The sequence below is a fragment of the Netta rufina genome (assembly GCF_964035555.1).
Source record: "Netta rufina genome assembly, chromosome: 27".
Classification (NCBI taxonomy): Eukaryota; Metazoa; Chordata; class Aves; order Anseriformes; family Anatidae; genus Netta; species Netta rufina.
The window spans coordinates 165,764-185,644 of record NC_140151.1 but is presented as its reverse complement, the minus strand read 5'-3'; the positions used below and the strand labels follow the sequence as shown (position 1 = coordinate 185,644).

General features: G+C 45.7%; 1 protein-coding gene across 1 annotated transcript in view; it reads left to right on the top strand.

Annotated features, from left to right (window-relative positions):
• The first annotated feature begins 6,096 nt into the window (after positions 1-6,096).
• SLC4A5 (solute carrier family 4 member 5) overlaps positions 6,097-19,881 on the top strand; it is a 24,474-nt gene continuing 10,689 nt past the window's right edge. The window contains exons 1-13 of the mRNA XM_084302402.1: positions 6,097-6,164; positions 8,570-8,730; positions 8,888-9,043; positions 10,625-10,720; positions 11,071-11,126; positions 14,576-14,733; positions 14,823-14,910; positions 15,098-15,252; positions 15,655-15,798; positions 15,987-16,161; positions 16,474-16,607; positions 16,721-16,992; positions 19,815-19,876. Coding sequence (XP_084158528.1) covers positions 6,112-6,164; positions 8,570-8,730; positions 8,888-9,043; positions 10,625-10,720; positions 11,071-11,126; positions 14,576-14,733; positions 14,823-14,910; positions 15,098-15,252; positions 15,655-15,798; positions 15,987-16,161; positions 16,474-16,607; positions 16,721-16,992; positions 19,815-19,876 — 1,710 coding nt within the window. The 5' untranslated portion in view covers positions 6,097-6,111. The remainder of the gene's footprint in view (positions 6,165-8,569; positions 8,731-8,887; positions 9,044-10,624; positions 10,721-11,070; positions 11,127-14,575; positions 14,734-14,822; positions 14,911-15,097; positions 15,253-15,654; positions 15,799-15,986; positions 16,162-16,473; positions 16,608-16,720; positions 16,993-19,814; positions 19,877-19,881) is intronic.

Below are 19,881 nucleotides of genomic sequence, written 5' to 3'. Positions count from 1 at the left end.
TGTTAGATCAAGAGATGTATTCAGATAGCAAGTGAGTCTAGGCTGAAGCTCAGATTGGTCTCAAGACGGTCTCTGCCTTGAGGGAAAATGGGTCAATAATTTAGCAACCCAAGCAGAACAGACCTGGCCAGTTGTGAACTCTTCCAGCTGTTTAGGTGCACACCCTGTTTGCTTTTTATTTCTAACTCGGCTTGAATTGAGATTTTGCTTCCTTACAGTAGATGGATAATGATATGATATTGCCATGAATGCAAGCAGTTGAAACAAAGGATGCAGAAGGACTGGCTCTCTGACTGCTTTCAAAGTGACTTTGGGAGGCATTGACCGGGCTGCCATTAATAGTAACCATTCTCCCATCCAAGTCAAGTGTGAAAGTCAATCACTGGAGGTCAGATAATCAGGAGATTAATTAGTGACTGTGGCAAAATCCAAATAAACTCACATGGGGAAGATATCGGGAAACGGGGATGTGAGCAGTGAAAAATCAGGCTGCACTTAGAACAAGAGGAAAAAACAAACTCTACTTCTGCAAAATTCTTATTAGATGTGCACGTCTCCCCCAAAATTAAATGGGTGTGTACTCCCAGCACACAGCCCCATTGCAACAGCTCTGTTAGATGAGTGAGTCTCCATAATCATACTGGCAAATCTAATAACCACTTGAGCCATCCTGCAAGCATCAGGAGACATTGCCCCAGTAAAATTTATCCAAATTTTCTGAACTGTGGGGAGAGCAGAAGTGGAGTGATGGCACAGAGTGAGGCAAGGCTGAGCCAGCTGCTACAGGTGGGCAAGGCGAGATGAGTGCACTGCAGGAGGTGGTGGAGAGTCCCCAGTATGTTCTCGTTCTCCCAGGATGGTCTCTGCATTAGCTGGGGATGCACACAAGGGTTTCCCATAGTGGGGAACACCCAGCAGGTGAGCAACGAGTCTTTTCCCAGCACCCCTTAAAATAACCTCTTTTCTCTGCCTTTGACCCCACCATTCAGCTCTCAGCAAGCAACAGGACCATGCTGGAGGATGAGGATGGGCTGAGCGAGAGGGGTCTCAGCAGCTCAAGGAGGAGATACGATGATGAAGAAGGTGAGTGAAAAAATGAGGATCCCCAAAATGGCAGCACAATACCCTGTTATATGCCAGCAGGGTCCTTCTGACATAAATGCACCAGAGCTCCTGACATTCAAGGCTGCACAATATGAAAAAAGCTCCTGTGGGTAAAACAAGGTCTTTTGACCCTGGTGGGAAGAAGGCAAATATCTCCCTGGCTTTTCTTTGAAAGTTAGAAATGCTCAAATCTGCTCTCTAAAGCTTCTCCCCTCTCCCCAGATTACCACTCCATCTACATTGGGGTACCAGTGCCCCGGGGCTACCGAAGGAAACGGCGCCGGCGGCGATCTGCCTCCAGCCGGGACAGAGCAAGCGAGAGTGAGCGGCACTATGAGCAGCAGGAGCGCTCCGACACTGATGACGGTGGCCACGGCTGCTACGAGAGTGGCAATGACAATGCCAGCAGGACCAGTGAGTTGCCCTTGGGTTTCCCAAAAAAGCAGATGGGGTTTTGCAGCACAGTTTGATTTAAACTGGGGTTAAATAAGCCTCAGCACACAGCCACATTGCCTGTATGGCTTTTGCTTTCAGCATTGCTTTTTCTGATGCTTTCCAGGCTTATTTTTCTCCATGGGGGTCTCTGAGAGCTGAGCACAGTGTGTGAAACTGCTTTTGGGGCTGCTTATGTGATGGGTAGGCTAAAAAGAGGTTGTCAATGGAGTGGTACAGTGAGGTCTTGGAGGTACAGGCACATCTCAGGCATCACACCTTATTCCCAGTAGGCTATTGCCTGGGGCTTTACCCAGTCTCATTAGGTCTCCTTAGCAAAGATTAATATTTTGCACAGCAAAACAGCTGTTGATCTCTTGATTTTTTTTCCAGTACCCTATAGAAATTTGTGTTTGGTTTTATGTCAAATCAACCACACTGCAGTCATGGCTCAGCTGTGCGGGCAGGGTCTTAGCTTTGCTTTTCCATAGAGAGGGAAAAGTTTTTCCATTTTTTTTCATGGGGTCAAGCTTTTTGTTTGCAGTGGGCTTTGCTCACAGATTAGGTGGTGGCACGCTGTGGCTTCACCAGCAGGACCACATTCCCTCCTTTCAGCATTCAGTAAGTGCCACTGGGATATAACACAGTAGGTTGATTTGCAGGGCAAAGTCATTTTATGGAGGAGAAACACCCCAGAAAAGCTTACCTCTTCAGCAGCCTTGCTTTTCCCTAGAAGAGCTTCTGGTGTGCTTTATTTGGGTGTTTCATCACCACCATCACCCCACACACACACACCACCCCACCTCCCCAAAACTGCCCGAGCTGAGGAAAAGCTGCAGGTTGTTTTCCCACTTCACACAAGATGGAAAAAAAAACACCTCCTCAAAACAAACCCAAATCTGTCCTTGGATTTCCATGCTCCCATCTCTCCTCCCTCCCCTTTCTTGCTCCATCCTGCTGCCACACATGCCCCCAAGTGCTCACCTCTCCTGAACGCATCTTGCTTGATTTGGTAACTTCCCGTCATAAGAGCTGAAGGGAGAGGAAAGTGCTTTATATTCTCTATAATCTGCTCCTTAAGCCTGGGAGTTTAACAAGCTTGAGTGGATAAAGGAGGAAGTTTGGGGGGTTTTGTGCCGTGCAGTGAAGGTTTGTTTCGCCGTGAAGAAATGGGGGAAAAAATGGAAACAATTCCAGGTAGGAGCCAGTGCCGCGTGTTATTTCTCCTTCACAGCCATGGTAGAGGGAGCGGGAGGGGGAGGAAAGCCTCCATTTTTTTTCAGCTTTTCTTCTCCTTGGCAAAAGCAACATGGGAGCCAGCACAGGGCTGGTTCAAGTGCTTGTGATGCTGGCTGGATAGCCAGGATGATCCTGGGGGCACTGAGCTCCAATGCTGGGGCAAAGTTCGCCTCAAAGATGGAACAGGGGAGATCTGTATCACCATCTACTACACCCCAGCACCAAGGGAGCAGCACAAACACTGTTTAGGAGAAAAGCCTCCCAGACCTGGGGGCACCTGATTTATTGATATGAATGGGAACAGAGCATTTAATCCCATAGGATGTGCACCCCAGTCTCTTTTTTTTGGGGGGGAAGACCATGCTGAACCATGAAAAGGCTGTCATGGATTCAGAAGGACCACGACAACAGATGGTTAATGTGCTATAGCGATAAGCAGGGGTTGCAAAGGGAGCTGCATGGTACTGCTGCCAAGCCGTACTGCAAACTGCAGGCAGCACCATGCTCCCCCTTCCTCCATGGGGTGACATTTCATCTTTTTATTGTGCCTCTCAGTTAATCCCAAAACCAAAGTGGGATTTTTGGTTTGTGAAAACATTGTAGCTGAGGCTTCACTGATTAATCAAGCTTGGGATGTGAAGGGCTCTATGAACCTCAAATAAGTGTAGGCATAAATCAGAGCAACTGGTCTGTCCTGTCTAATTAGCCATGGAAATGTAAACTCTTCTGTATGTATAATTATCCTCTATTATCACCAGTGCTAATGCTGAGCTAATCCTACAGCTGTGGGCTTGATTCAGATCCACTCTGGCTTAAATCACTGCAGCCAGAAGAGGTTTGATGGACATAAATCAGAACAGAGCATCTGTGAGCATTCTCCCATCAGAAAAATTGTTTAAGGGAGGTGTGGATCTATTATGTTCACCCTTTCCTCTTTGAACAATGTCTTGTGAGAAATAGGTGCTGTTTGGAGATGTCTCAGAGGTTTTTGTGTGTCTCTGCAGCAGTTTTATTCTTGTGCTTTCCAAATGCCAGCCATGGCCTCCAGCAAGTAGCCATCCTTAGGTGATTTTACTAAAAAGACCAGCAGCAAACTTGGAGAAAACAGTGGCAAAATGAGATAAACCCAAACAGTAGCTCCCTGCCCTTTTCACATCCTCCAAAAAGATGCCACTATCCAATATGTCCTCCCAAGTGAAAATCTGGTGCTTTCCAGGATTAATTTCATGGCTAGATCAAATTTTCAGAAGGAGAAAAAACCTGGAACCCAAAGGCAATTTCCCAGCCATAAATGGGCCCTCCAGGTGAATAAATCACAAGAATTTTTGCCAGTCCTCATGACACAGCAAAGCCCCAGTGCAGTTGGTTTAGCATACAGCTCTTTGGGTCAGCGAGCAGCCAGGAGGCTCAGCAGCTCTATGCAAACTGATCTGCCAAGATACCAAAGAGGACCACACATTGCATATCAAGAGATGAGCTTATTCTTTCAGCTGGGGGAGAATGGGGGAAAACAAACAAACAATCAAAAAAAGCAAAAATAATAATAACAAAAAACTCCCCTTTGTCTATTGTGATTTCCTGCAGCTACAACACATCACAGCCCCAACACCCTGAAATGAGTCATAGGGGAATCCTCCAACAGGTGGAAGCAGGAGGGACCCTGTCTTCAGCACATGGTGGGAATTTGGGCAGTTAGGTGCAGCAAAATTACAAAGTCATGATCAGGTGACAATTGGCTAAACTATGCCCAGCTCTGACCTGCTGCTGGAAAATTGCAAATCCCCTTTTTGCAACTCATCTGGAGATGGAACCTGAGAAGGGCATTTCCAGCACTCCTTTTGCTCTGGTCCAACTCATTGCATTTGCAAAGAATTTAAGGTTTCCTGTGAATTTAAATTTTGCAGAGCAAAGCGGGGCCAAGTTGCAGGCAATGTGAAGTCAGGCTGTTGCTGCTATTGCACCAAATTTCACCCCCCCTTACTTGAACAGTGCTGAGGGTAAAGAGTCTGAAGCTGTCCAGGCATGTAGCTCATCTCTAAAATTAACAGGAATATTAAAAATCAAAATAATGAAGTTTATGGAAGTGCAAGGTCTTGACAACAGGTCTTTAGACCTGGTGGTGTGGCTTAAAGTGCTTAAGCAGTTAAGCAGGCTCAGCTGGAGTGCAAGGGACATCCTACTCTTTCCCTGCACCACGGCTTGGGCTTCAGCTGATTTGATGGCAGGACAAGGCAATGCTCCAGCAGCAACTCAAGCTTTTCCTCTGATCACACATGGCAACTTAATTAGTTGCTTCCTTGTGTACCGTATTACCCGACTTTCATATTCATGGGTCTGAGAACAGGAGGATTCTGCTAACAAAGACATTTTCATAGCTGGATTAACTCCTGTTGTATTAGGTGAGGGCTAAGACCCAAGATTTTATTAAAAATACACCATTTCCATGGAGCCTGGAGTAGGGCTGATTAACCTCTTGTCTGAATAACTGGGCAGCTGGAGAGAGGGGAGGGAGCAGTCCCAGCCACCCCATATCTGCTCAGGCTATATACTTCAAAGGGACAAAAACTTTCCCTATCACAACTGAAAATGTTCTGAGCTGTGGAGATTTGCAGTTGATGTGATGTAGCTCAGCTTCCTAAAACACACAGGAGGCCTACCCCAGCCTGGCCTGCTGTTTGTGGCAAAAAAGGTGGATTTTCCTGTAGAAATCATAAATTCGTATCATTTCCCTTGAAGAGGGTTACTGGGACACAGAGTGAAAGCACTGAGTGCTCATGCATACAGTGCAAGTGTAATGTCAGACAGGGATTTGGTTGATAATGGCAGGCAGCTCTGACTTGGCAAAGATAAGCTCAGTGGGTGGGAAGAATGTGGGACATTCCACAGAAATGGAGTGAAAAATGCTCCTGTGAGGAGAATTTGATTGTATTGCATGTAGTGGTGGTTGAATTCACAGTTCACAGTTGGCACCTGCATGTTCCCTTCCTGGCTGCTGCAACCCCTCCCCATTCATCCTTTCTTCCAGAAACCAGTATCTCTTTGCACAGGGATTTTTAGGCAGGATTATTTAAAGTTTCACTACTCCTCAATAGCTGTTTGGCACCTTCAAAGTTTTGCTCAACGCTTTTTTTTTTTTTTCTTTTTCACGGGGGTGTTACCCCAGCATCCTAAATAGCCATGAAAATCGCTTTTTCTCACTGGGGGCTTCCTGCATGGGGCTGACTTGGGGCATCTCAGCAAATCTTTTCCTCTCCATTAGTGTCACCGGCTGCTGAACGCCTCCGCTACATCCTGGGTGATGATGATGAGCCTCCCAACCCCACACTCTTCACAGAGATGGACACACTGCAGCATGATGGTGAGGAGATGGAATGGAAAGAGTCAGCCAGGTGAGAGGAGCAGTTCTTTGGATCAAAAATGCATCAGCCATAGACTCCCACCCCAAATTTCCTAGGTGGAAACATTGCCCTTTGGAATGGGTTGGTGGATAATCATCATTTAATGAGGTTAGCTTCAGTCCTTTTGGCTTTTTGCCATGCCCAATAACAGAAATTAAGAGAACATGGCTGCTCTTTTGTGGGTCTTTGCTGAAGAGGAGGAGAGGAGGAAGATTTCCCATCTTCTCCCAAATCTCCCTGGGCTGTATCAACCCCAGAGCTGGATCTTTTCCCACTCCTAGTTACACCTGTATATTGCCCTCCTCGCTGCTACACTCCTCTCCACTCATCCTTTCCTCCAGCATCCCATTATCTCTTTGCACCGGGATTTTGGGGCAGGTTTACTAGAGCTGCCCCACTCCTCAATAAGTGGTTGGCATCTTCAACATTTTGCTCAAAACCTTTTTTTTTTTTTTTTCCCTAGCATCCTAAATATCTCTGCTCAAAAGGCAGCATTGCAGGGAGGATTTGATTGATGATGAAGTCTGAGCTGAGTGAGAATTTTGAAAGAGTGATCAATGGGATGATGACTCCTCTCTAGCATGCTGAGAAGGGAGGCTTTTGATAATACATATTTTTCCCCGTGGTTTTGCATGACTGTGTTAGATACACACCTCACCCTGCTCGCCAAAAATAACTCAGAGGTGCAAAAAATCAGCACTTATATTGGGTTTTTCATCAGGAAGGGTTTGGCATGCAGGTTTACAAATTCCTCACAGTAGGATGGAGGTTTCTCAATTGCCAGATTTCCGCTCTCCACCAAGGAAAGGTTTAACCTCCTGAGCTGTGGAAAGGCAGCTTCTTGGTGTTGGGAATGCTACCTGTGGCTAAAACACGTGGTGGGATTTAGTCCCCAGGAAGGAAATAAAGAAGCTGAGCACAGCAGGGAGACAGAGTTTTGAAAAGGCATTACAAGGTGCTGATCCCAGGGCAAAGGTGCCTCTGGAGACATGCCTCAAGTCCCACACGCTGTCCAGAGGAGCTGTCATCATCAAGCTGCCACCCCATGTGCATGCTAACCCACTTTCATCAGGAAAATGGAGCAAAATAAAATGAAAACCAATTTAATCAGCTTTGGGTGAGCAACACCAGAGCTTAGCAGGTACTGTGGCCGAGCCAGAGAGAAGCTTGAATTTCCTCCCAATAAAAGCCGAGTTGTTTGAAAGGCTGGAGGAGGGATTTCTGCAAAGAAATAAGAGTGGGGATCTTTGGAACCATGGCACTAGGGCCAAACTTTGTATTTTTGAATACTCTGGATTATGTCCTTTGCATATGCCGTTTGTAACACTCCCAGGTGGTTTTTTTTTGTTTTGTTTGTTTGTTTAATAGAGACACCTTGCATTTTCTCCTTACAACAACATTTTAATTTATTAAAATTAATTAATTTTATATTATTAAATAATTTGTATTATTAAATAATTTATATTATTAAATAATTTTAATTTATTAAAATTAAAGTTTTAATTTTTAATGGAGCTGTTGCAATCTTAAGCTCTCCCCGTCCTTCCCCTGCAGCTTTTGTGAGCCATCAGAGATTTCCAAAAGCCCTTCTCCTCCTGCATCCTCTTTGTGCCCTCTGCAGCGGCAGGAGTCCAAATCCAAGTTGTACCAGTTAAAAGTTGCAAGGTTAAGCCCTGCCAAGACTAATCCAAACCTCCTTTAAAAAAAAAACAAAAAAAAAAAAACAGCTTTTCTCCCCAAGTTGACATATCACCAATTGCTGCAAGAAATCAGCCATTGCTCCCAGATTTGCTCTGAAATCTTTGGTTCGTAAAATTAAGGAATGAAGGCAGAAGGGCTTATTTCCAAAGTACAAGAGTTTGCAGTCTCTCTCCTCTCCTCCCATGGAAATGAATTGCCCATGATGAAGTTTGAACATTGCTAAGACATTATAAAAACATTTCCAATGCACTGGGTTTTTACAGAGATGCACAGAGATGCATAGAGATGCATAGAATGCATAGAGATGAAGAAGGATGAAGAAGGTCTGTCTGGTCCATGCAAGTACAGATCCTGGGCAAGTCAAGGTCATTTCCATGGGAAAACCTCCCAAGTCTTGCTGGAGCAATCTGGAGTGTCAAAACTGCAGGGTTGAGCACAGAGGTGGAGACAAGTGATTTTACTCTATTCTGCAAGTGACACCTTGTCTGATGATGTTACTTAATTTCTCCTTTTCCCATCCTGAGTAATATGCAAAAATTTTGCAGGATGAGTGGATGAGTTAATGAGTTAATTCAGGCCTGCAAACCTATCTGCTGAAAGTAAACACTATGTGTGTAGGAAATGCAATTCTCTTCTATTTCTCATACAACAGTTCACCTCCATGTCTCTTCTCATGGCTGCTACTGTCATTTCAGGTGGATAAAGTTTGAAGAAAAAGTTGAGGAAGGCGGGGAAAGGTGGAGCAAACCCCACGTGTCCACATTGTCTTTGCACAGCCTCTTTGAGCTGCGGACATGTCTACAGACAGGAACAGTGCTCCTGGACCTAGATGGCTACTCTTTACCCCAGATCATAGGTACAAGCCAGCAGATATCAGTGACTTGCAATGGAATAAGTGAAAATGGGTGTTGAGAGCCATTACATTGGTCCAATAAATGTTGACCTCCCTAGATTTCTGGGAGGGGGGAAGATTTTTCAATGGCGTGACTGTCTCCCTCATTTGGTGCTTTCAGATGATGTCATTGAGAAGCAGATTGAGGATGGTCTGCTCAAACCTGAGCTGCGGGAAAAGATAAGCTATGTGCTCCTCAGGAAGCACCGTCACCAAACCAAGAAGCCAATCCATAGGTCCTTGGCTGACATCGGCAAGTCTGTCTCCTCTAACACGAGTGAGTGCTTGGGGTCCAACTGATACCCAGTTGCATCCTTGAGTCTTCAGTTAGCAAGCCCAGGGCCAGTCAATCTCAGGAGAAGGAAAGGTGGAAACCTGTCCATTTGGGACACACAACTATTTACAGAAGCAGGAAAGACACAAAAAGCTTTGTCACTGTTGGTCCTAAGAGTGGCAGATAGTTGGACTGAAAAGCAGCGTTGTCTGCTGAGATGGACAAAGGCACTGTGCAGCGGACACCAGAACTGTGTGATGGACATTGCATTGGCGGTCACTTGGCCAAGGGGCAAGCAGCCTACAGGCAAACCCTGTCTGCTCCGTAGCTAAACCTGCCTATTTTTGAGCCTTTATAAAAGGAGATTTGTTTGTTTTCATGCTAGATTATTTACTTAGGTTTAAATGGAGGTCATTTGGTGGAGCCCAGGATTTGCGAGGCTTCAGTTGCTCCCCAGGCAGACACAAACAGCAAGCCCTAAGTGCACATAAAAGAGACGGTCAATAAACAATATTCCCACCCCATGGGCATCTCCAGGTTTCGAAGTAGCCATCATCCATGTCTGAGTACTAGATATTTGAGCTAATATTTGCCCAGAAGCTCTAAAAATGGATAATAACTTGGATTCTTTGTGATTATTCTCTGTAGATATGGAAAATAAGGGAATCCTTCATTTTCTTCTAGTGCCTCACTGAGATGATGGCACTGCTTCAAGCTAGCAAGGAGTAGCACCAAAGTTAAAAAGACGGCTGTTGGCACAGCAGAGGTGTCTTTCATGTTTCTTCTGTCAGCAGAACTCTGTGATACCAGACTAAATACTGCTGGCATTTTGAAAAACAGGGTCACACCTATTAAAAATTTTACCATCTTTTATAGCAGCTTTAATATTGAGTTCTGAAGAAAATGGGGATGGGTGCTGTGGTTGCAACTGGTGTTTCATTGTTGCAGAGCAAAGCATGGTCCAGATGGTTTTCCCCAAAGAAAACACACTTTGAGAATACAGGAGGTTTCCTGAGAAAACTCTGTGTCACAGAAAATGCATGGAGAAAAAATGGACCGTCTATATCTAACTAATTCAGTTAAAGCATCTGAGAATAAAAATGGGAATCATAAGCAGCTTAGGGAGAAGAAATATTTACATGAAGCTTGGTAGTGGCTAATGTAAATATAATGAAGTTCATAGCAAATTTCAGATTTTGGTTTCTTTGTACAACTAAGGGTCTAAAAAGCAAAATAAAACATTGGGTCTTACTAAGAAACAGAATTTGCCCTTCTGAAGCCTTTTATGGCCTCAAAGAGAGCATTGATGGGGCATGGGGTGATACAGGCTCCTTGCATGAAACCTCTGCAGAGAAAAGACATGGGTTAAGGCAGGAAAGGGTATTTTTTGCTAGTGGAAAAATTGTTATGTGTGGGATAATAGGGATGAGAGTGGAGGCAAAAGCAAATTGCAGGTATATCAGTACTGGAAAGATCACATCAGCACTAGGCAGATGATTTTCAGCCTGGCCACTTGCCTTTAGCATCACTCAGACAGCAGCTCCCTGTGGTACCCACATCTCCCCTAGCCTCTCTTTTTTCCAGACCGCAGCCCTGTCCGGAGCCCAGCTGCTGGCGCCACCTTCCACCGCTCCACTGAGGACCTGAGAATGCGGCAGAGCACAAGCTACGGCCGCCTGCGTAAGCCAGGATGGGCAGCAGGGAGGCTGGAACAATCCTAAAAGAAGTAGGAAAAAAAACTGAGTTGCAGTGTGACATAGGGTGATTGCAAGCAGATCACACCACACCTCCCCTCTGTGGCCGTGAATGAGATGTGTTCTGTGCAGCCACAGAGTGACTGTTATTAGAAGAGCTCTTATTATTGGGCTTTTATCTTACTTCACCTAGCTTTCAAGCCCAGCTAAACTAAGTAATGTTTTATTTGCACTAAAGTCCTCCTGCACCATTTTCTTCTTGCACAGGGTACTGAAATTCAGCTGCATACCACAGAGTGGTTTTCTCACCCTCTCTCTCTCTCTTGTCTCCATCAGGCCATGCACAAAGTCGAAGCATGAATGATATCTCAGACACACCAAGCACTGACCAGGTAATAATCCCCAAAGTGTTTATGTGATGCAGTGAGGAGAATTTCCAGCACAACTGGCTGTTATGGTCCTGTTTGCAAATGCATCATGATGTGTTAGAGACTCAGTAATAGTTAAGGTCCATGTGAGCCTTGTGCAGTTTCACTCAGTCAGTAACCACACACAAATTCCTAATTAATGAAACTAATACACATACTGATCCTTGTTAATTCTTAAGGAAGCTTTCCCAGAAATAATCATAAAATCATAGAATCATCTAGCTTGGAAAAACCTTCAAGATCATCAAGTACAACCATCAGTCTGACTTACTGAGTCCCATCACCAAACCATGTGTCTTAGGGCCACGTCCACACATCTCTTAAATACCTGCAGGGATGGGGACTCCACCAGTTCCCTGGGTTTAACCATCAGGAAATTCTTCCTGACATATAATCTAAATCTTCCTTGGCAACTTGAGGCTGTTGCCTCACATCCTGTCACTTTTCACCTGAGAAAAGAGACCGACACATATCACTACAATCTCCTTTCACATAGTTGGAGAGAGCGCTGAGGTCTCCCCTCAGTCTCCTCTACTCCAGACGAAAAAGCCCCCATTCCTTCAGCTGTTCCTCATACAACTTGTTTTCCAGTCCCTTCACAACCTCTGTTGCTCTTCTCTGAATGCATTTCAGCAACATAATATCTCTCTTGTAGTGAGAGTCCCAAAACACTGCACTGAAGGTGCGGTCTCGGTACTGTGCACAGAGGGCCAAGCACTTGCCTCGTCCACTGGCCACACTATTTCTGAGGCAGGCAAGGATGCCCTTGGCCTTTGACCAACACCTCCAGGTCAATAACTGTGCTTGAGCTGGGGCCAGCAAGGTGAACACAGAATTAGGGATCTGCAAAGATGCTGATACAGCTGAGATCTGACCTCAAGTTGCATCAGAAGTTTAGATTAGATGTCAGGAAGAATTTCTACATGGAAAGAGTGCTTGGGCATTGGAACAGGCTTCCCAGGGAAGTGGTGGGGTTGTCATCACTGGAGGCATTTCAGAGACGTGTGGACATGGCACTAAGGGACATGGTTTATTGGTGGACTTGGAGTCTTACGTGATGGTTGGACTTGATGAACTTAAGTGTCTTTCCCAACCTAAATGATTCTATGATTCTATAATCCTTGGGGTACAGAAAACATGTTTAAAACCCATTGATAGGATAGGAAATGTGTTTGACAGAGTGCAGGGATCTTAAAAGAATCTTGGCTCAGCACCATTGCTGGGTACAAACAGTTTGCTTGGGGTAAATCCCAACCAGCACTTGTGTTTGCAAACAGGAATACAGCCCTTAGGAAAACAATCTGTAAGTAAAGAGGCAGTTTGCAACAATTTTTCCTCTGTTGCAATATGACAGATGTGAGTTTCTTCATGCAAACCTTAGTCTGGAGGGAGCTTTTCCCATTGAATTGTTTTGCAGAGGAGAGCTGGGAAGGAGGTCAGTCAGGCTGCCCTGGGCAATTTGCAGACAGATCTCTTCTTGGTGATGCAATATATTAGCAAGTTTTTGTGTCATTCTTTTACAAGGTGTCCTGGCCCCCTCCTGGCATCGAGGCTGTTTAGCTGGGATCTGGTGATGTGTTATGTGGACTTTTGCTGTGTTTCTATTTGTGCATGATTTCAGCATAAGTCTAAGGAAAAATTGAATGGAATTTCATACAACTATGTATCAGAAAGGTTTCATTCTGCATTTAAACTCTCTTGTCCACAAGAGAAACTGAGTAATTAAGCATGTGTCATATAGGCATGCTTTCTGCAATCAAAATGCACAGAAAATTGAAATGCAGCTTGCAATTTGGTCCTTGGAAATACTTTTGATGTTTTCCTACTACTTTCAGTCATGGAGGCATTTGATACAAGGTGTTTGGTGAGGAACCAAAAGGTAGATGTGATTGAGATGCAACTTCTGGAGCTGGAAAAGATGCTGATCAGGGGAAAGTCTGCATCAAGGCTGAGACTGCAAAAGTTGAGTACCTTTGCACCTGCCAGATCAGGGGGTAATGCCTGAAATCTGGCAGTCAGGAGCTAATTAGCAAATGCAGACAGTAGGGAAAGAAGGATCTGGCATAGATTTGAAAGGGACAGTACGGTATAAGTGTTTGCCTTGCCCTCAGGGACATCCTCACTGGATGAAATTCATATATTCTTTGATTGCCAGAGCATGATGCTCTGGGGCTCATGCTCCCTTCATGGCTCCCAAGAAATGGTAACATCTCCAAGCTTGGTCTCACTGTTTGGGGCTGGCTTTAAAATATGTCTTTGTGTGTTGAAAGGGAGCATGTCCTCTCTGTCTGCTTCACGTGCCTATTGCCATCCAGCAGGTGGCACATCCCCAAACCTAGTCAGTGGGTGCAATGGGTGCAATGGCAGGACAGGGATGCCGCAATACACGGGAGGCAACGTGCAGGCAGAAGGTTTCCAGAGCACCTTCCTAAATTAATGCTGTAAAGGAATCAGATTGCCTGGTAACGAACCCCAAATATAAGCCTCCAGCAATGGGATACAGAGGGTTAATCACAAAATATGTAAAGCATTTAGTACTGAAGAATGCTGGGTTTAATGCTACAAAGTTCAGCGTTACACAAAGCTTAGTGGTCACTGTTAACTCCTGCTCTTGCTTATTCCAAGCTGCGTTGGAGGAGTTATTTTATTACTCTTATTTTTCTTCCATTTGGGTTTAAAGGATTAGAGAGGGAGAGCCTGCTGCCCAACTCACATGCCTTCCCTCATGCTGGCATATAGATTATAATAACACCCTTCCTGGGTTTGTATAGAACCATTTTAGACTAGTAATGAAAGAGCTGCAGGGGAGAAGAGACAAGGAGAATAAATCCATGATCGAGGTTTCCTACTTGCATTATCTGCTCTAAGAATGGGATGTGGGGAAACAAGCTGCAGAAACATTGGCCTAAGCCGCCCATGGACAGTACCAAGTGGCGTTTCGGCATTATACGGGGCCTTTAGGGAGCCTGGGGCTGCAGGCCTGCAAACAGACTTATAGGTTTGCTGCTGGCTTGCTCCAGGATCAGTATTTTTGGCTCAGATTTTCTTCAGGGACAGGCTGGGGATTGCCACAGGCTTTTCTTGCTTAAATCCCAGTGCAGTAAAGCACCTTTTGCAAACCACCAAGTTGCATGCTTGCATTGGGGAGCCCAGAGTATGTACTTCCAAGTTTATCTTGGGTGTCGTGGTGGTTTTGAATAAGGAAGAAATTCAGGTTTACAAATTCTCACTGCTTTATTCATGGATATGGCTCTCAAATTCCCCAGGAGATCCTGGGAACATCAGAGAGCAAGAGGTTGAAGTCTGCAGTCTGCGCTTGATACTGCAGCTTTAGCTTTTGTAGTCAGGGTGTGGAAAAGGGGGAAAAGCCATTTTAGCAAACACTCCCTTCCCCACTTCATTTTCCCCAACAGCTGAAGAACAAGTTCATCAAGAAGATCCCCAAGGATGCAGAGGCCTCCAATGTGCTGGTAGGAGAAGTGGAATTCCTAGAGAAACCCTTTGTGGCTTTCGTGCGGCTCCTCCAGGCAACAATGCTAGGAGGGGTGACAGAGGTGCCCGTCCCCACCAGGTGAGCCCAGTTCCTTGGGTCTGGAGCTGATCTTGCAATATGGGTCCTGGTGGTGCAAGCTTACCAACGTGGTCCCACTCCTCTCCCAGATTCCTCTTTATTCTCCTGGGCCCTGCAGGAAAAGCCAAATCCTACAACGAGATTGGCAGAGCCATTGCAACCCTCATGGTGGATGATGTGAGTAGATGCAAAACCTGACCCTCACTGGGAGCGTCCCTTGCTCAGAGCTGAGAAAAAAAAAAAAGAAAAAAAAAAAGAAATTTTCATCCTTTTGCCCAAATGAATGAGTTTTAAAAACCCACAACAATGTGCAGCATATGTGTAGGAGACCACCCCCAATCTGACACATCTCTTGACTCCCCAGCTCTTCAGCGATGTTGCCTACAAAGCCCGGGACAGGGAAGACCTGATTGCCGGCATCGATGAATTTCTGGATGAAGTCATCGTTCTGCCACCTGGCGAGTGGGACCCCAATATTAGGATTGAGCCACCAAAAAAAGTGCCCTCAGCTGAGAAGAGGTGTGTGGGAGACATGGGGCTGGTCCCAACCCTGTGGCCATCCCTGTCTTTCCCATTTGAAGATGCTGGAGGAAGACAGATGCTTTGTTTGCACTCATCCCTAGATATATTCTCCACAGATTTTCCAGAAATGCTGCTTTTTCTGCAGTATCACCCAATGACAGTGATATCCCCAATATCAGTTAAGAGCCATTTCCACTCCACATAATCTGCACTACCCTCAGCCCCCACCATTCTGGGCTGAGAAAATCCAGCTCTTTATCTTTCCAAATTTGCCCCCAGAACCCAAGCCCTAGTGCAGGTGGTGAGCTGCACCATGGCCTTGTTCCTTTCTTCAGCCCCATATCAGAGACAGGCATGGCAAGGCAGGTGGCACGGCCAACTATGGACACTCTCCCACAGGAAATCAGTTTTCTCGCTGAACGAGGTGGGGCAGATGAATGGGACAGCCGGTGGGGCAGGTGCTGGGAGCGGCGGAGGAGGCAGTGATGATGGGGAGATGCCTGAAGTGCATGAAATCGGGGAAGAGCTTGCGTGGACTGGCAGGTGAGCATCACCCAGACACCCAAAAAACCTCAGAGGACATTGGCACCCATAACCATCTCCTGCTGGTTCACCCCATGTTCTCCTGGGGCGGAGAGAGGTGAACTCCTTACAGGCACAGTCTTCTGTGCAGTGCTGTACATATTTTGGTTGAGGGCATATGCATCTTGTCCTTGGCTGTGTCTCCACAGGTTTTGTGGTGGCCTCTATTTGGATATCAAAAGGAAACTGCCCTGGTTCCCAAGCGACTTCTATGAAGGTTTTCATATCCAGTCCATCTCTGCCATTTTGTTCATCTACCTGGGCTGCATCACCAATGCCATCACATTTGGGGGCTTGCTTGGAGATGCTACAGACAACTACCAGGTCAAGTCCAAGGACAGGGTCACTTTGAACTGGTGATGGAAAGCAGGGATGAGCTGGGATGGGCTGGGTTCTGCCCCCATTGTGCCATGTCAATTTTCAGTGCTAGGGATGGAAATTTATTCACAAATGGGACTGGTTGGCCTTGAATACTGAGAGGGTGGGAAAACCCATCTCAACAGCAATACCAGTAGCAAAGGAATACGATCCCAAACTACCCTGTATGAGTCCTTCATTCTTATCTCCATATGGGATGTCCATGGGGATGTAACCTGGCACAGCACCACCATAAACCTGGGTTTGATCTGTCCCCAGGGTGTCATGGAGAGCTTCCTTGGCACAGCAATGGCGGGCTCCATGTTTTGTCTCTTCGCTGGGCAGCCACTCATTATCCTCAGCAGCACCGGCCCCATCCTCATATTCGAGAAGCTGCTCTTTGACTTCAGCAAGTAGGTGCTGAATAATGCCGGGGGGGCATAACCCCTCTGTACCTGGACAGGGGATGACCCTCAGCCCATTGTGCACTCTCATAGGACCCCTATTGCTTTGTGCCTGCTTTCAGAGGCAACGGCATTGATTACATGGAGTTTCGCCTCTGGATCGGCTTGCACTCTGCTCTACAGTGCCTTATCCTGGTGGCCACTGATGCCAGCTTCATTATAAAGTACATCACACGCTTCACAGAGGAAGGCTTCTCCACCCTCATCAGCTTCATCTTCATCTATGATGCCATCAAGAAGATGATAGGAGCCTTTAAGTATTACCCCATCAATTCGGACTTCAAGCCAGACTATGTGACCATGTACAAGTGCGAGTGTGTTGCTCCTGACCCAGGTGAGTACAAATCTTTCTCAGCATTGGACGGGGATAGTGGGGGGGGGGGGGGGGGCACTAGCAGAGGGTCCTACAGCAAGTAGAACCTGCTGGATCACTGGCCAAAGACGTTGAAGGAGTCAGCTACCCAGTGGGCATGGGCCAGAGACACCTCATCTTTCTCCTCTGAGGGTGATTTGGGGCAAGATTATGGAAATAGAGCCTTGTCCCCTGCAGCCAAGCATGTCAGTGCTTGCTGGGATGCAGTTAACAGTGCTGGAGAGCCAAAACATCAGCCTGAAGCAACCGGGTCTGGATGAATAAAAAGGAAAGAAGAAAGGAAGATTTTTAAGATCATTAACTCCACCCAGCTACCAATGGAAACTTATTCTCCAGAAAGTACAGAGGAGGGATTTTGTCCTCTCTAGTGTCCAGGATGCCCAGAATATTCCAGTTGGGTGTGCAATCTTCCTTGGACTGTTTTTTCTTTTTCTTTTTTTTTTTTTCCTTCTTTCTTACTACTCTTCAAAAAGGAGAGACCACAAGGTTCTGTGAAGACAGTCTTTTGACAGCTCCCCTGGTTTTGACCCAATTTCTACTATGGGCAAAAGAGGAAAAAGTTGTAATCCCTTATTAAAGCAGGCTGTTCTTTGGGGGAAGCAAAACAATGCATTTTCCAGATATAGGCTTTTCTGATGGTGGCTCAGTTGAAGACGGCTGTAATTCAGAGTTGCCGTGAAACCGCTGCTTTTTTGCCACCACTGCTTTTTTGCTCTTGGATAGATGTGCCTGACAAGCCTCAATACACATCACAGCTCAGATGCTCCTACTGCTGCCTGAAAGGAAACAGTGACCTTCAGTTTTGGGCTAATGCCAGTGACCACCTTCTCTCAGATGAGCTGAATTCATATAAAAAGTATAAATTATAACAATTTGGGGAACTGCAGGTGGAGAAGGCAGAGAGGTATGACAGTGAAGAAATAAAAACAACCAAGACCACATTGCCTATCTCTAATACATCTGTCACTGCAACTGTCTTACATGCCATGATGGAAATAACGTTCAGTCTCTTATTGTTTTGATTTTGTGGTGTTTTGTTGTGTTTTGTTTTTTTTTTGTTGTTGTTTTGTTTTGTTTTGTTTTGTTTTTTCCCTTAATTCCTGTTTATCAACCATGTCCTGAAGGAACTGATCACATTGGGTTTTGAAGCCCCACAGGCAGTGGGAAGCACCTGGATACAACATCGGCCTTTCCAAACCCAAACCTTCCCAGCTCTGGCCAGCAGAAAAGCTTAGCCCAGGTTTCTGATGCAACCCCCAGGGCTGAAACATCCTAGCCTTCCAGAGCCCCCAGCCTGGCCTCAACCAAGAGCAAACCCCAGTGGTGGCAGGGAGATGAGTCTGGGTGCCAAGAGGCATTTGCACCCTGAAACCTTCAGCTTCTTGGCAATCCGGCCCTGGTTCCTCACCCTTGCTGCTCTGGATGCCAAAGCAGGGTTGTCCATGCTAGCTTTTCCATTCCTCTAGATATTGAGAAGTTGTGTTTATTCTCCCCTACATCCTTTTTTTTTCTTTCTTTTTTTTTTTAATAGTTCTGATTTTTGATTATTATAACTGATTTGTACCATATTTGTCTCTGCTGCACACATCAATTTGGGCTGATTTCAATTTCAAGTGAGTATCGCCTTCTAAATATTAAAGCTGTTTTAATATTTGATACTCGTACCTCTTGAGGTTTTGTTGTTATTTTTATCATGTATTTTACTTTTCTCTCTGCTCCAATAGAAGGGTTTATACAGCGCCTTTACAGGTTCTCTTCTAAGTTACTTCCAATGCTACACTGTCTTTTGGGTTGTAGAAATCACAAATTTTCTAGTTTCTGTAATATCAAAAGGTTATAGAAAATGCTTTTAATACTGTAAAGAAGCCTGAATTTGCCAGCACCATTTCCTGGAGCTTGGTTTCAGCAGTGCCAGCTTCTCAGCTTCTAACCCAGCAATCACTTCTCCTTCATTAATTCTCTGTACTGGGGAAGGAGGTGGCAGGTTGCCAAAATCCCCACCTGGCTGCAGGAAGAGGATGGACCAGAGGGACTGGGGTGGCAGAGCAGTGCCGGACCCTGCTTAGGTCACCCACAAGGAGCATGGGTGTTCCCGAAGCCACGGAGCTGCATCACCTGAAGATTTGAGTGGAACTGCTCTATGCACCAGAGGAGAAGGTTGTGGGGCTAGAGATGAAAACCCTGTGGGGTTTTTTTACTGGTTGTTTTGCAGTAAGAAATCAAAATACCCACAAAAATATTAATGAAAAAAAAAAAAGCAACTGCCACCACCAACAAATTGGGCATTATTGGGTACTGACTCTCCAAAAATGACAGGCTACTTTTTCAGTCTTCTTCACCCTTCCACCTTTTTGGTTTGAAAGGAGGAGTGGCAGCACAAGCTGGAGTGCTCAGCCCCACTTGCCAGTGGCTTCCCACACTAGGAAGCTCCCCAAAATCTTGTTGGCACTCGCCAGCCAAGAGGGATAGGCAGCCAAAGGGGAAGATGTGCTGTCCACCAGTGCATCTCTGGATTGGGCCAGCTCTGGAGGGTGTGCATGGGATTAATCACGGAGAAGTTGCTGAGGGGTTAGAAACAAGATTTGGCTCCCCACATCCTGCTTTGTTCATGGGCACTGACACCTGCATACATGTCAGAGGATGTACTCAGCCCCACGTTTGCTTTTACACCACCCAGTCTGGGCTCAGCAAGGCTGAGCTGTTCTTCTCTGGATGAAGCCTGGACATTTTTAATGTTATGTCTATGTTAGCCAAGAATCTTATAACAAACTTCTTTTTTGCAGCCAACATGACATTGTTCGATGCTTCAGCTCCAGTAGCACCAAACACCACTAACATTTCTCTGGTAAG